Source organism: Thalassophryne amazonica, chromosome 21, assembly GCF_902500255.1.
Source record: "Thalassophryne amazonica chromosome 21, fThaAma1.1, whole genome shotgun sequence".
NCBI lineage: Eukaryota > Metazoa > Chordata > Actinopteri > Batrachoidiformes > Batrachoididae > Thalassophryne > Thalassophryne amazonica.
The window spans coordinates 18,507,207-18,520,161 of record NC_047123.1 but is presented as its reverse complement, the minus strand read 5'-3'; the positions used below and the strand labels follow the sequence as shown (position 1 = coordinate 18,520,161).

At 42.1% G+C, this 12,955-nt stretch overlaps 1 protein-coding gene across 1 annotated transcript in view; it reads right to left on the bottom strand.

The window, feature by feature from the left end:
- The window catches only part of mpp5b (membrane protein, palmitoylated 5b (MAGUK p55 subfamily member 5)), a 39,793-nt gene that overhangs the window by 25,036 nt on the left and 1,802 nt on the right, over nucleotides 1–12,955 (bottom strand). Inside the window, exons 2-3 of the mRNA XM_034162136.1 lie at nucleotides 8,736–9,205; nucleotides 4,043–4,251 (exon numbers count right to left, since the gene is read on the bottom strand). Of these exons, the coding sequence (XP_034018027.1) occupies nucleotides 4,043–4,251; nucleotides 8,736–9,069 (543 nt within the window). The 5' untranslated portion in view covers nucleotides 9,070–9,205. The remainder of the gene's footprint in view (nucleotides 1–4,042; nucleotides 4,252–8,735; nucleotides 9,206–12,955) is intronic.

Below are 12,955 nucleotides of genomic sequence, written 5' to 3'. Positions count from 1 at the left end.
TGAAAAATGATATCATCCCCAAACATCCTTTCAATTGATGGGTTAAGAAAAGTGTCCAAAATATCAACGTAAACTTGTGTATTTATTGATGATGTAATGACAGCCATCTCCCCAGTGCCTTTACCTGACATGCAGCCTCATATCATCAATGACTGTGGAAATTTACATGTTCTCTTCAGGCAGTCATCTTTATAAATCTCACTGGAACGGCACCAAACAAAAGTTCCAGCATCATCACCTTGCCCAATGCAGATTCGAGATTCATCACTGACTATGACTTTCATCCAGTCATCCACAGTCCACGACTGCTTTTCCTTAGCCCATTGTAACCTTGTTTTTTTCTGTTTAGGTGTTAATGATGGCTTTCGTTTAGCTTTTCTGTATGTAAATCCCATTTCCTTTAGGCTGTTTCTTACAGTTCGGCCACAGACATTGACTCCAGTTTCCTCCCATTCGTTCCTCATTTGTTTGTTGTGCATTTTCAATTTTTGAGACATATTGCTTTAAGTTTTCTGTCTTGACGCTTTGATGTCTTCTTTGGTCTACCAGTATGTTTGCCTTTAACAACCTTCCCATGTTGTTTGTATTTGGTCCAGAGTTTAGACACGGCTGACTGTGAACAACCAACATCTTCTGCAACATTGCGTGATGATTTACCCTCTTTTAAGAGTTTGATAATCCTCTCCTTTGTTTCAATTGACATCTCTCGTGTTGGAGCCATGATTCATGTCAGTCCACTTGGTGCAACAGCTCTCCAAGGTGTGATCACTCCTTTTTAGATGCAGACTAACAAGCAGATCTGATTTGATGCAGGTGTTAGTTTTGGGGATGAAAATTTACAGGGTGATTCCATAATTTATTCCTCAAAATTGAGTGATTCCATATTTTTTTCCCGCTGCTTGGTCTAAAAAAGTAACCGTTACTGACTGCCACAATTTTTTTTTTCCTGATTTCTTACAGTGTTTCTTAAAGCCAGAAAGTTGCCATTTGAAATTACTTTAGTTTTGTGTCATGTCTGTGATCTGCTTTTTTCTACAAAATTAAACTGAATGAACATCCTCCAAGGCCGGTGATTCCATAATTTTTGCCAGGGGTTGTATAACTAAACTGCTTCCAAAGTGCAGGTTGGTTAGTGCACTTCTAGTTAGAAAGCAAAACTGCTCATCTGTCTGACTTTTAGCAAGATATCTTAAAAACACATAAACGTATTTAAATGAAATTCGATGGAGAAGAAGGCCTTGGCTCAAGACTGAGCTGATTTGATTTTGAGGTAGATTTAACAGGATAATTTAATTCATACTTTTTGAACAACCTTCATTTGTCTGCTGGGTATGTGTGCTAAAAATGCCCCTAAGTTTCATATGTCTTAATACAGTGGTGCTTATTTATTTATTTTTATTTACAATAAGTACCATCTTAGAAAATATTTGGTTTTCCAAGTACCACCATTACAACTGGAATTAAAATAATTTAATTCAACTCAATTTATTTATATAGTGCAAATCACAAGACAACTGCCCCAAAGCACTTGACAAGGCTAAGGTCTAACCTTACCCACAACCTGAGCAAGTGTTAAGGAAAACCTCCCTGGAAGAATTAAAGTGTACAAAGAAACTAAACTGGCATAGAGTGATTTGCACATCTTGATTTGCCTGCTGCATTGTGGGATCTTGGTTACGACAGCTCAAAATAGCAGAAAGCATATGGTTGATGATGATGATTTAGATCAGATTAAACTGAAGTTGACGGCTCACAAAGTGTTTGTACTTTCGTGGTGGACGGCCTGTGACATCCTGGACTGTGTCCGGCAGTGAAGAAGAACTGATTTCTCTCACATACACAGAATCGGTCCAGAATCTGCAGTGCATTTTGACAGAGGAGGACAGAGAGGTTGTCAAAATGACTGCATGTTCTTGCAAATTAGAGCGCGGATACCCGATCTGGGCCCGGCAGGTTGGGTCAGGTTCAGACAAATATTTCTAAATGATACTCGGTTGGGTTCAGTCACGTCAGCACAAAGAAACTTAACGTACAGGCTTTTTGTGCCCTCAGCTGCTGATAATTAATGACATTATTGTTGTTAACTCAGACGTCAATCAAACCCGTTGATTAAAACCTCCACATTTGTCAAAGATGCTGACTGATCTCACCTTGATCACTGTAAAAAGTCAACTCAGAAATGATTATCACTAATCACTTATCTCAACACTCTCGCTGCAGGGTTTGAGTGCCCTTTAGCAAGTCATGGGTTGTTTATTCCGTTTATTAAACTGTGATTGTTGGGTTTTTTAAGTCATCTTTCTGCCTCATCCGTCTGAAGCTTCTGTTGCACTAATCGAAGCTCTGACTGACGAGCTGACGCACTTTCCCCTCCCTCCCCCAGCGACGCTGCACCTCGTGCCATGCTGCTGTAAAAGCTGCTGGAGTTTCTTTTTCTGGCCGTCTGGATCCTGGCCTCCTCCCCGCTGTGCACTGCACCGTTCAGCAAGCCCAGGGGCTTCTGAGAGATTAGTTTGACTCAAAGGCCAATCTGAGCCACTGTCACTGCAGCTCGACGTATTGCTCAGTGCTTCAGAAGGTGCACCTGGTGGGTGAATGCACATAATGTGTGTTCGAACGTGTCACCCACGCCCCCCCCCGTCTTAAAGTGACATCTGACGAGACTGGAGCCAGCAGACTGTTCTGTCAAAGGAAGATGGACGACACCTCATACACAGCCATCAGAGCAACAGAAAACTGATCTGTGACCATGTACAAAATGATACCACCCTCCCACTTCTGACCAGTGTTAAACTGGTAATAAATCCTTTGTGATGAAATACTTCAATTTATAAATTAATCAACAACTCCACATATGGAAGAATATGATGCATAAAAAAATGATCTCCCTTTAAGACAGGATCATCATCCTGCACTGCCAGTAGACGAGAAGCAACCTTGAGAACTGTAGACCAGCCACCCAACCAGATAATGCGTCCAAATTCCTTGCTCATGAGTGTGAGGCTGCCCTGTGACCATGAGACATAGAACCCAACCCTCAGTCCCAAGGCCAAACAGAACCCAAAACCCCACAGAGCTAGAGCCAATGCCTCACTTGGGACCGCCCACCAAAGCAAGAGCCAGCAACACCCCCATGCACCACGCTAACAGCAAAACTAGGAGGCATAAATCCCCAAGGCCACACACTGCTAAAGGCTTCTTCTGGATCGTGTCTCCAAACTAGGCTTTGTAACAAATTCAAAATAAAATCCAGCATTTTCTAGGACATTTATCCATTTGCTCACCAAATTTCATCAACATCCTCTCACAACTTTCTGAAAACTGAATTACTCCTCACTCAAGAAGAGGAGGAGTAACAGGAAGACAGAGGACAGGAAGGAGAGGAACAGCAGTAGCCAGTAAAACAGTAGTGAGTAGTATTTGCAAATTGTTTTTTAACTTTCACTTTTGATGCTCTGTGTGCTTCTTACCCTGTGTGCTGCTATACAATGCTGCTGAAACCTCAATTTCCCTGAGGGCGTCTATCTAAATGAAACTAATCTTTTGTTTCCAGAAACATTATTTATCTGCTCACCGAATTTCATTAAGATCCGTTTGTTGCTTTTGGGTTATCCTGCAAGCAAGCAAACACTGGTAAATAAATAAAATAATAATAATAATAATAAAAAATGCTTACATTTAGTTTTTCCAGGATAATGTATACAAATAACTTTAAATCCTAAATGGGTAATGCCATGTTTTTGTTAAAGCCCAATAATTAAAGCAGACAACCTGCACACAAGAACACTTCAACACTCTCACGGTGGTCAGAGGCAACATCACAAAAACGGTGTCACTGTCCAAATACTTATGGACCGGACGGAACACATGAACAATGATCAGCAGCATCTTTCAGATAATTGGGAGTCTTCAAAAAGCTTTAGATCTACAATTCAGGTGAGTGAACCGGAACGGCAAGCTGAACCCAGCAGCTGGGTGTAAAATGATTTGATAGAAGTCGTCGTTCTCTTTTGCGTGAACCCTCTGAGTGCATGGTGCATACCTCCTGGCAGAGGTCCTGTGCCTGCACTGTGAGGGGTGACGTAGGGCTGACTCTGCTCATCTGCTGGGACACGGCACTGTAGACGGCGTAGGCGTTCTGGAAGTCTTCCTTGGTTAGGAGCTGCAGCAGCACCTCCACATCGTGCTGGCTCTGGTCGTCAGTCAGACAGCGCTGCGCGCACCTCACGGCCTGCAGCAACTCCTCCAGCTCTGAGAAGGAGGCAAAGGCAGTGTGGAGGATCACGACAACCGTGTAAGAGGAGGCAACGTGATGACACCTTCTGGGTTCGAGTGGTCGGCAAAAGTGAAAACTCCTGATTATCAGTGCTCGCTACTCATTCATTAGCAGTGCAGTGGTGCACGTTTAAAAGCATATTCATGCTCTGATCCAATTCAAACATACAATAAGTCTGATTCTGATGGATGGTGCACGTGGTACACTTCATACCAGCCAATCGGGTAGCACTTCCCATATGAGTGCACACGTTTTTCTCGTCATCTCATCTGTGTGTTCTTCCTAACAGGCGCTGTACAGGCCTGTAGCCAGAAGGGCAAAGGTCAAATGCCACATGGGTAAAGTGTTGATGTGAATACATCAATAAAACATTACTGTTTTCCCGTTTTACTACTACAGTGCTACAATAAGTGGAATTGTGAGCCATTTAAAAAAAAAAAAAAAAAACTGGTTTGCTTTGTAATAATCCAAATAAAAAAAACATTCATAGCAGTTTGGATTGAAGGTTCTTTTTGTTCTTAATGCACAGTGGAGCTGTTCAGTTGTCAAATGTACACACTGGATTGATTTTAATGTACTTGCAGTGTAAGTATATTATCGAAAAAATAAAAAATACAAGTATCACGATCAAATGACTCCGGTCTGGAGAGGAAAAATTTGAACAGAATATCCCTAAATATAAAACATTTTGAACTGCACACAGGAGAAAAATATGACTGAGCCACATGTGAGTGATTGCAAACTATTTAGTCACAAAAGAAAAAATGATTAAAAAAGTGTGAAATGCCATTGTTCAAACAGACAACAATTTGATATTTTAAGAATGTTTTGTAAGATTTTACAGAACATCAATGTTTTGTCAGGTGGGGAAAAACTAGTCCATAATTTGCCATCCATAGTTCTTATTGAGAAATCCTTGTGTAGTCTGTAAGAAGTGATCCTTGGGTACTTGACAGGGTTTTTCTCTATATTGTCAATATATGTATTATCAAATATTAATGTCTTCACTTTGATGTACTCTCTGTAATCATGTCTTTGATTCTGTTCTCTATTTTTCATATACATATTTTTCTCATATACTTATATGCATGTGTGAAAGTTCATGTACCATTATTCCGTTAAATAATTACTTAGTGTCAAAAGCAAATCATATACACTGAATGGTTCAAGTGATCATTAAAACTGTCAAATGAGAAAAGTGAGCAGATGATCTTTGACCACTCAATGTGCAGACTGTTTTGCCAGAATGTGCTGACCAGTTGGCTAGGGTCATGTTTGGCTAATCGCAGATGTGTACTTTTGATTAATGGTTCAGCCTTGAAGAAGAGCATTGTAACTGGAACACGGTTCAAGGGCTGGACATTGTTATGGAAAGCTCAGGAGACTGAGGGCTCAAAAGCCATAACAGTTTTCATATCAATGTGAGACCAGACTTTGTGTCTTTCCATTGTTTTGTGATATTGTCACTCCTATATGCTGTATGTAACGATATTCAATAAAAAGGAGAGGCAAATGGGCGGGACCTTTAGGACGGACAACAGTTCTTTCTGAAGGAGCTTCTCGTTTGTCCTCTCCTGTACAGGACAAAGAAATTCAGTGTCTCTTGCGTGATCATTTCTGTGTGTGTAAACTGAGTTCAGGTCCAACTCTGAACAACTCTGACAGTACTAGTGGAATGACTGTGTGAAACAAATGGTCACATGAGCACAGCGAAACCTGACTTTCAGTATCACAATTTGGAATCAGCCAATCATAAGCCTGGATGCAAAAGAACACAAGACTGGAGATCCAGGTCAGGTGTTACTTGGTGCCAGCATTGTTAGTTAGATCAGCGATGAAGTGTGTGTGTGTGTGTGTGTGTATATATAACAGTGGCGGCTGCTTGTCTTTCAAAGAGGGGAAGCTCATTGTAGGTTTACATCATTTTGTTATTAAACAACAGAAAAAGCAGCAAACCATTATTGGATCACTGCTTAAAAATGTTCTCTGAAATCTAACGAATTTGTTGCTTTGAGACACTTAATCTTTTACTAATGCCACATCACCTCACAAAATAAATAAATAAATACATGTTAATACCATATATTGTCTGAACTAATATGTAGAATTACTATTAGTGTTACACTTGTAAAATGAAGGGGGCAATGATGGGAATTAATTGTTTTGACACTTTTTAACTTTTCCTTTTTTGGCATGATAAGATTCATTGACATCTATACCATTATTGATTCTGTCTACCAGTCCTTATTGATTTTTTTTTTTTTTTTAATGGGGCATTTTCACATTAAAGGATACACAGTGAAAAATGGGTATTAAGAGTAAAACTGTGCTAAGATTCTTTCATTTATTTCAGTAATATTCATTTATTGTACATCAAGCCCACATGGTGAATAACTCTGGCAATTATCTGAGCTCTACCATGATTTATTAAATAGTTATGGCTGCAAATGTGCCTGTTTTGTGTGTAAATTTGTGTGTGGGAAAAAAAAAAGTGTATATCCCAACTTGCACTGTTATTAAATTATAAGAGGCCAGACTATCATAAGTCCCTTTGGCCACTCCCTTGTTTTTCCACTCGAGGTCACCACAGCAGATTCAAGGTGGATCTGCATGTTGATTTGGCGCAGGTTTTACACCGGCTGTCCTTCCCGACACATTACATGGAGAAATGTGGCTGGGATGGGGTTTGAATATGAGTGTGTTTTATTTACATTGTAAGAAATGTACAAGAGGAATATTTCAAGTAATTTCACCAATCAAATACCAAGAAATGGATCACAGTTTATTTTTCAATTTCACTTGCAAAATCCACAATGGGACTGAGCTCCCGATGATTAAATGACGGTGAATATCTCAAAATAGCTGTTAGTCCAAATGGAATTCAGCCTTTTGACTGATCTTCTGATCATCAAACAGAAGCTCAGCATCCAGGCCCGCCCACAGCTCCATCCACCTCCAGAGATGCTGAGCATCCAGGGGCGGGACAAAATCATAGCATTTATCCAATGGCTGTTGAGTTTCAAGGAAATGAAAAAACTCCCACTGAAGTGAACAGATGCTCAACTTCTATGGGTAAACGCATTGACGCTATGGGAATGTATGAAAAGTTAATAAAATCGAGTCATTTGATTTGTGATAAGTAGCTGATTCTGAACAAACCCGTCTTCAAGATGAACGCGTTCTAACGCATTTGTAGTCAATGAAATGTTAACACAACTGTACATATTTGACCATTTAATTTTTGACATTGTAGGGGAAGCTGAGCTCCTCTTGCAGTCTTAGAGACGTCGTCTGGGACTCCGAAGCTCATGCACTCCCTCATTAACATACACCAACATCGCACTTCAATCCCAGAGCTGGTGATGAAGTGCTACAGTGCAGAGAAACCATGAATGGAAAACAGAAGTTCATCTTCTTGATTCTTGTGTTCTTCACTGTCAGACAAACCCTCACCTCCCCCACCCCCCCCAAAAAACAACCCACTGGAAAAACTTCAACTTCATCCTGATTGTTTTCTTTTGCCAAATTGCTGATATTTGCAAATTTGCATCACTCAGGCAGTGAAATGAACTGTAAATGATCCCAATGTACCATTCTTGCCTGACCACACTGCACATTCTCTCTTAAAAAAACAAAAAAACAACTCTAATATTAAATCATACTGAAGAATCAAGGATTTCAGTGCTCCACTCACCTGCGACAAAAGCTTTTATGAAGAAAACATTTTCTGAAGAAACAGCAATACTTACCCACACTGGCATTGCAGAGCCCAACATCAAACTTGACCTTGTGTGCTACTTTTCACCTTGACACACTGTTTGTCAAGATTTCTCATACACATGGTTTCATGGATTCTGCCCCCTTGTGACAACAATTAATACCAAAACTTACCCAACTTATAACTTGTCCAAGGTCTTAGTCAAGTGACCCCGTTTAAGCTTGATATATGACGTCTTTGTCAAGCAAGCACATAGACATCAATCACATGGACATCCTGAATGCCCTGATATCGGGTTAGGGAGACCCAGAAGCCGACATACACCAAACGGTCCAATACTGACCAGATGTACAATCAGAGCAGCTTAATTCTGGCTGGTTCTGCTGTGCGGCACTGAGCACTTTTTCTCAATAATTTCTGAGGGAAAACTATTGAAAACAAAATATTATTTGTGTGCCATTTTAACATGGCAGCAGAAGGGAAGACAGAGGAAGAGGTGTGTTTGCCATTCAACAACAGCTTAATGTCGATACATTCCAAGACGCTGACCACAGAATCGGCGGATGCACCTCCTCCGCTAATGACCTCTGCTTAACCTCCTTTGTTTTGCCTCCTTTTGTATTCAAAGAATTTGTGAAACCTCACAGCTTCTTGTTGCTCACTGTTCTGTGCATCCCTCCTCGCCTTTGTAACCTCTGTTCCTCCTCAAACACAAACCCACATCAACACGCCATAACTCACCAATTACAGGTTCCGCCGGGCATCCTTCCTCTTTGGTTGAAGCTCTGTCTTTCCCCTCGAAGGTGGGATTATCGACGCCCACTTTAGGGTTCTGTGACAACTTCTTGAGTCTCACTGATGCGTTGGGGTCGATTTCATGCTTGGCCTTGTTGTCCGCCTCTCTCCGCTTCCTCAGCTCCTCCTGGTAGTGCTGGATCCTCTCCATGTGGGCGCTGCTGTGTGGACACTGGACTAGGCTGTTCTGCTCACCTGGACAGTCGATGGCCCTCTCCCTGTGGGCGTCGGCCTGATCAGAGGCCTCCTGCACGTAACCATTCATGTGGGACATGATCATCCCTGCTGCAGCGGCGTACAGCTCGAACCAACCCAGCTTGTCTTCAGATCTGTTCGAGGTTTAACAGGTTAAACTGATACTGCTCACGTCTACAGCTATACCAACCTGGGTGATGTTCCTCCTGTTGGCCGTCATTCTGAAACAAAAAGTCAGAAGAGGTGTTTACGGCCACTCGTACAGCCACAAAAGGTCAGAGGTCAGTGAACAGTATCTGTACATCCCCTCCTTGCTTTAAAAAGCTTTTTACAGAAATACAGCCTGTAACATTTTCATTAACGTGACGGCACTGTCACCTGTGTGCAGAACACCTCATGTGATTTGGTCAATTCAATTCAATTTCAATTTATTTTCATTTATATAGCGCCAAATCACAACAGAGTTGCCTTAAAGTGCTTCACATAGGTAAGGTCTAACCTTACCAACCCCCAGAGCAACAGTGGTAAGGAAAAACGCCCTCTGAGGAAGAAACCTTAAGCAGACCAGACTCAAAGGGGTGACCCTCTGCTTGGGCCATGCTACAAACATAAATTACAGAACAATTCACGAACAAATATACAAGAAATGCTATTGGCGCACAGGACAGGAGGATCGCCGACACAAATACAACTCCCATCTCTGGATGGAGCTGCACCTTAAACAGAGAGAAAAAAACAGAATCAGGCATCAGAAAGACAAAAAAAAAAAAAATACTGTATAATTTGCCAGCATTAAACAACAAGAAAAACAGAAGAAATACTAAGGTGATTGCCTTAGTATTTACTTACTAAAAGACCCAGAATTTAGGTAAAGTTGAGGCCGCAGCCCACTCCAATTACTAATAAAATGAATTAAAAGAGTAAAAAGCGTAAAACAAAGCTGTACCAGTATGCTAGCCATATGAAAGGGAAAATAAGTGCGTCTTCAGTCTGGACTTGAAAATCTCCACAGAATCTGACTGTTTTATGGATGCAGGGAGATCATTCCACAGAACAGGGGCACGATAAGAGAAAGCTCTGTGACCCGCAGACTTCTTATTCACCTTAGGGACACAAAGTAGTCCTGCACCCTGAGAACATAAAGCCCAGGCCGGTACGTAAGGTTTAATTAGGTCAGCTAGGTAGGGAGGTGCCAGTCCATGAATAATTTTCTAGATTTAGTAGCAGAACCTTAAAATCTGATCTCACTGCGACAGGAAGCCAGTGAAGGGATGCCAAAATGGGTGTAATGTGGTCGAACTTTCTGCTTCGTGTCAAAAGTCAGGTTGCAGTATTTTGAACTAATTGGAGACCCCTAATGCTAGACTGCAGTAAACCAGAAAATACAACATTGCAGTAGTCCAATCTAGAAGAGATAAATGCATGGATCAGGGTCTCAGCATCAGCCATAGACAGGATGGGATGAATCTTCATTATATTTCGCAGATGGAAGAAAGCAGTCCTAGTAATATTTCTAATGTGGAGGCCAAAGGACAACGAAGGATCAAAAATTACCCCAAGGTTCTTCACTTTGTCAGCGTGATGTATGACACACGAGTCGAGGCTGAGCGTTAACTGGTCAAATTGATGCCGATGTCTCACTGGACCAAGAACCATCATTTCAGTCTTATCAGAGTTTAAAAGTAGGAACATGTTTGGACATCATCTTTCTCCGCTCTGCTGGCTAGCACTGAGGCTCACGTCATATAATCAGCCATACAGTCATGTCCCCTATCACCACAAGCTAGCGCTAGCCCCTTCACCCCACCCCCGTTCTACTTCCCACTGCTAATTACGTCTGGCAGGTCTATCCCCCTCAGCCTTCTTGGTCCAAGCTCCCAAACTCCTCCCCTACAGAAGCGTTTAGCTGCGTTTAGAGTGGCGGCGTGTGGCTGGCACACAGTGGAGCCTGCCAGCAAGCCATCTGTTCCTGCAGACTTAATTACGCCTGGGCTCTCATGCTTTGCTCGAGCTCAGCAGTCACAACAGCACGGGGTAAGATGTCTGGGAAAAAACCGAGCTATGTGGATAGAAGGACGAGAAGAAATGAACAAGCAAACTCCTGCCTGATAAGAACACACAAGACAAAAGTTAACAAGCCCCGCCCCCCCAAGCTCCCACATGAAGTATAGCTAAAGCACCTTTCACACCGGGGCTGCTCCCAGTTGCGTCGTGCGTCGTTATGACGTTAAAGCAAACTAGTGCCGAGATGATGCAGCTCTGCACTACAACAGCGCGAGGGGCGCAAACAAAAATGAAACATGTTTAATTTTTTTGCGTCCTCTGCTCAACGCAGAATTAAGTGGTTTCAGCGCAAGTCAGAGCAACAGGACGGTACTCTGCGTGAGTGGAAGCCACACACTCACAAGACAACGTTACCCGACGCCAATTTATGATTTCTGCTGTGTTCCATTGTTCCCTAAGTATAAATCACGCAGGATTGTTTTTATACCGTGTACTCAATGCAGTAAAAACTACACGCTTAAAAAAGAAAGACCACAGGAAAAAAAATGCTGATTGCAGCTGCTGCTCCTCTCTGTGTGGAGCTGTCTGGTGAAGAGAGGCACTGTGAAGCAGCTTCTTCTCCCACAAATGTGTTTAAATAAAATCCATAAAAGTCCTGCTCACAGACTGATTGCCAGAGACATCCAGTAAAAAGTCCGGACATCTCCAGTCCACTGATGGTTCGTTCACGCGCGCACATGTGAACAATAAAGAAAGGGAAAAAAACTGTCTGGCTGCAGGCATTAGTTCCTTGTTCTCCCCTCAAACTCTCATAACTGTGTTTAAAAAGGACAAAAAGGACATAGGTCCTGCTCACAGACTGATTGCCAGAGACAGGACATGTCAACATCAAGTAGAACTCCAGACATCTCCACATTTGCTCACGGACGGTTCGTTCGCACTTGTGCACGCACCTTGCGGTCAAAGGAGGAAAGATAAACTATAACAGAACTCAGAGTGCAGATCTGCAGCTCAGCACAAGAACAAATGTAAAGTAGAAGACAAGTCAGAGTGCACAGTCTGTCTGCAGCCAAACTGTGCACTCTGATTTCTCTGTGCAGAGAACCTGCAGGCTGCGTCCTCACTTCCTCTCTGCCCCCTGCTGCGCACACCTGACGCAGAAATTCCTGCGTCATCATGACGCAACAGGGAGCAACTGGGAGCAGCCCCAGTGTGAAAGGGGCTTAAGTCCTAAGACCCCAAGTCCCATCGGACTGGTGGTTATAACAGGATACTGTAGTGTGAAGTGGACGAGAGTCTATGAGTCCCCGTGGACTGGACATCATCCAGGCTGGTACCCACTTACAGCTGGACAAGATGATGTATCTGGTCCAGGGACATTGACAGGCAGCCTGAAGTACACACCTGAAATCAAACCAAGACTCAATCTGCTCTGCACCTTATGAAGGTGAAACAAGTTTACACCCCTTGTAAAATTTCTGTCAAATTTACAGTGACAATAAGCGAAATCAAAATCTTACCTGGGATTGACGTGAGGTCATTTGAGGTAAGATTTGACTCGGAGGGGCTACCGTTTTAGGAGCGAGTAGTACTGGGAGGCAGGTCAAAGGAGATCAACATTTGTGCGTTTTTTGGTCAAAATGTGGTATGTCAAGGGTCACTGAGGAGCCAGCAATTATGTTGGATAATTTTAGAAGGTGAAGAATGATTCCTTTATAATGTGGGTGATGGTGGGTGATAAAGAGGAGGATCTTGTCACCCAAAGTTTTGTAACCTAGCAACTTGGGCTGTAACCACAACTTTTGTAATAATGTAATTTACCTTTATTATTAATCTAATGACTTTTTAAAAAAATTATCTATTGATTATTTGCTGATTAGTCAATTATCCTTTTGTTAATCTACCAGAATATCATAACCATAAATTCTACCAATAAGTTTCAATGTTATACATTCAAATAAATATTT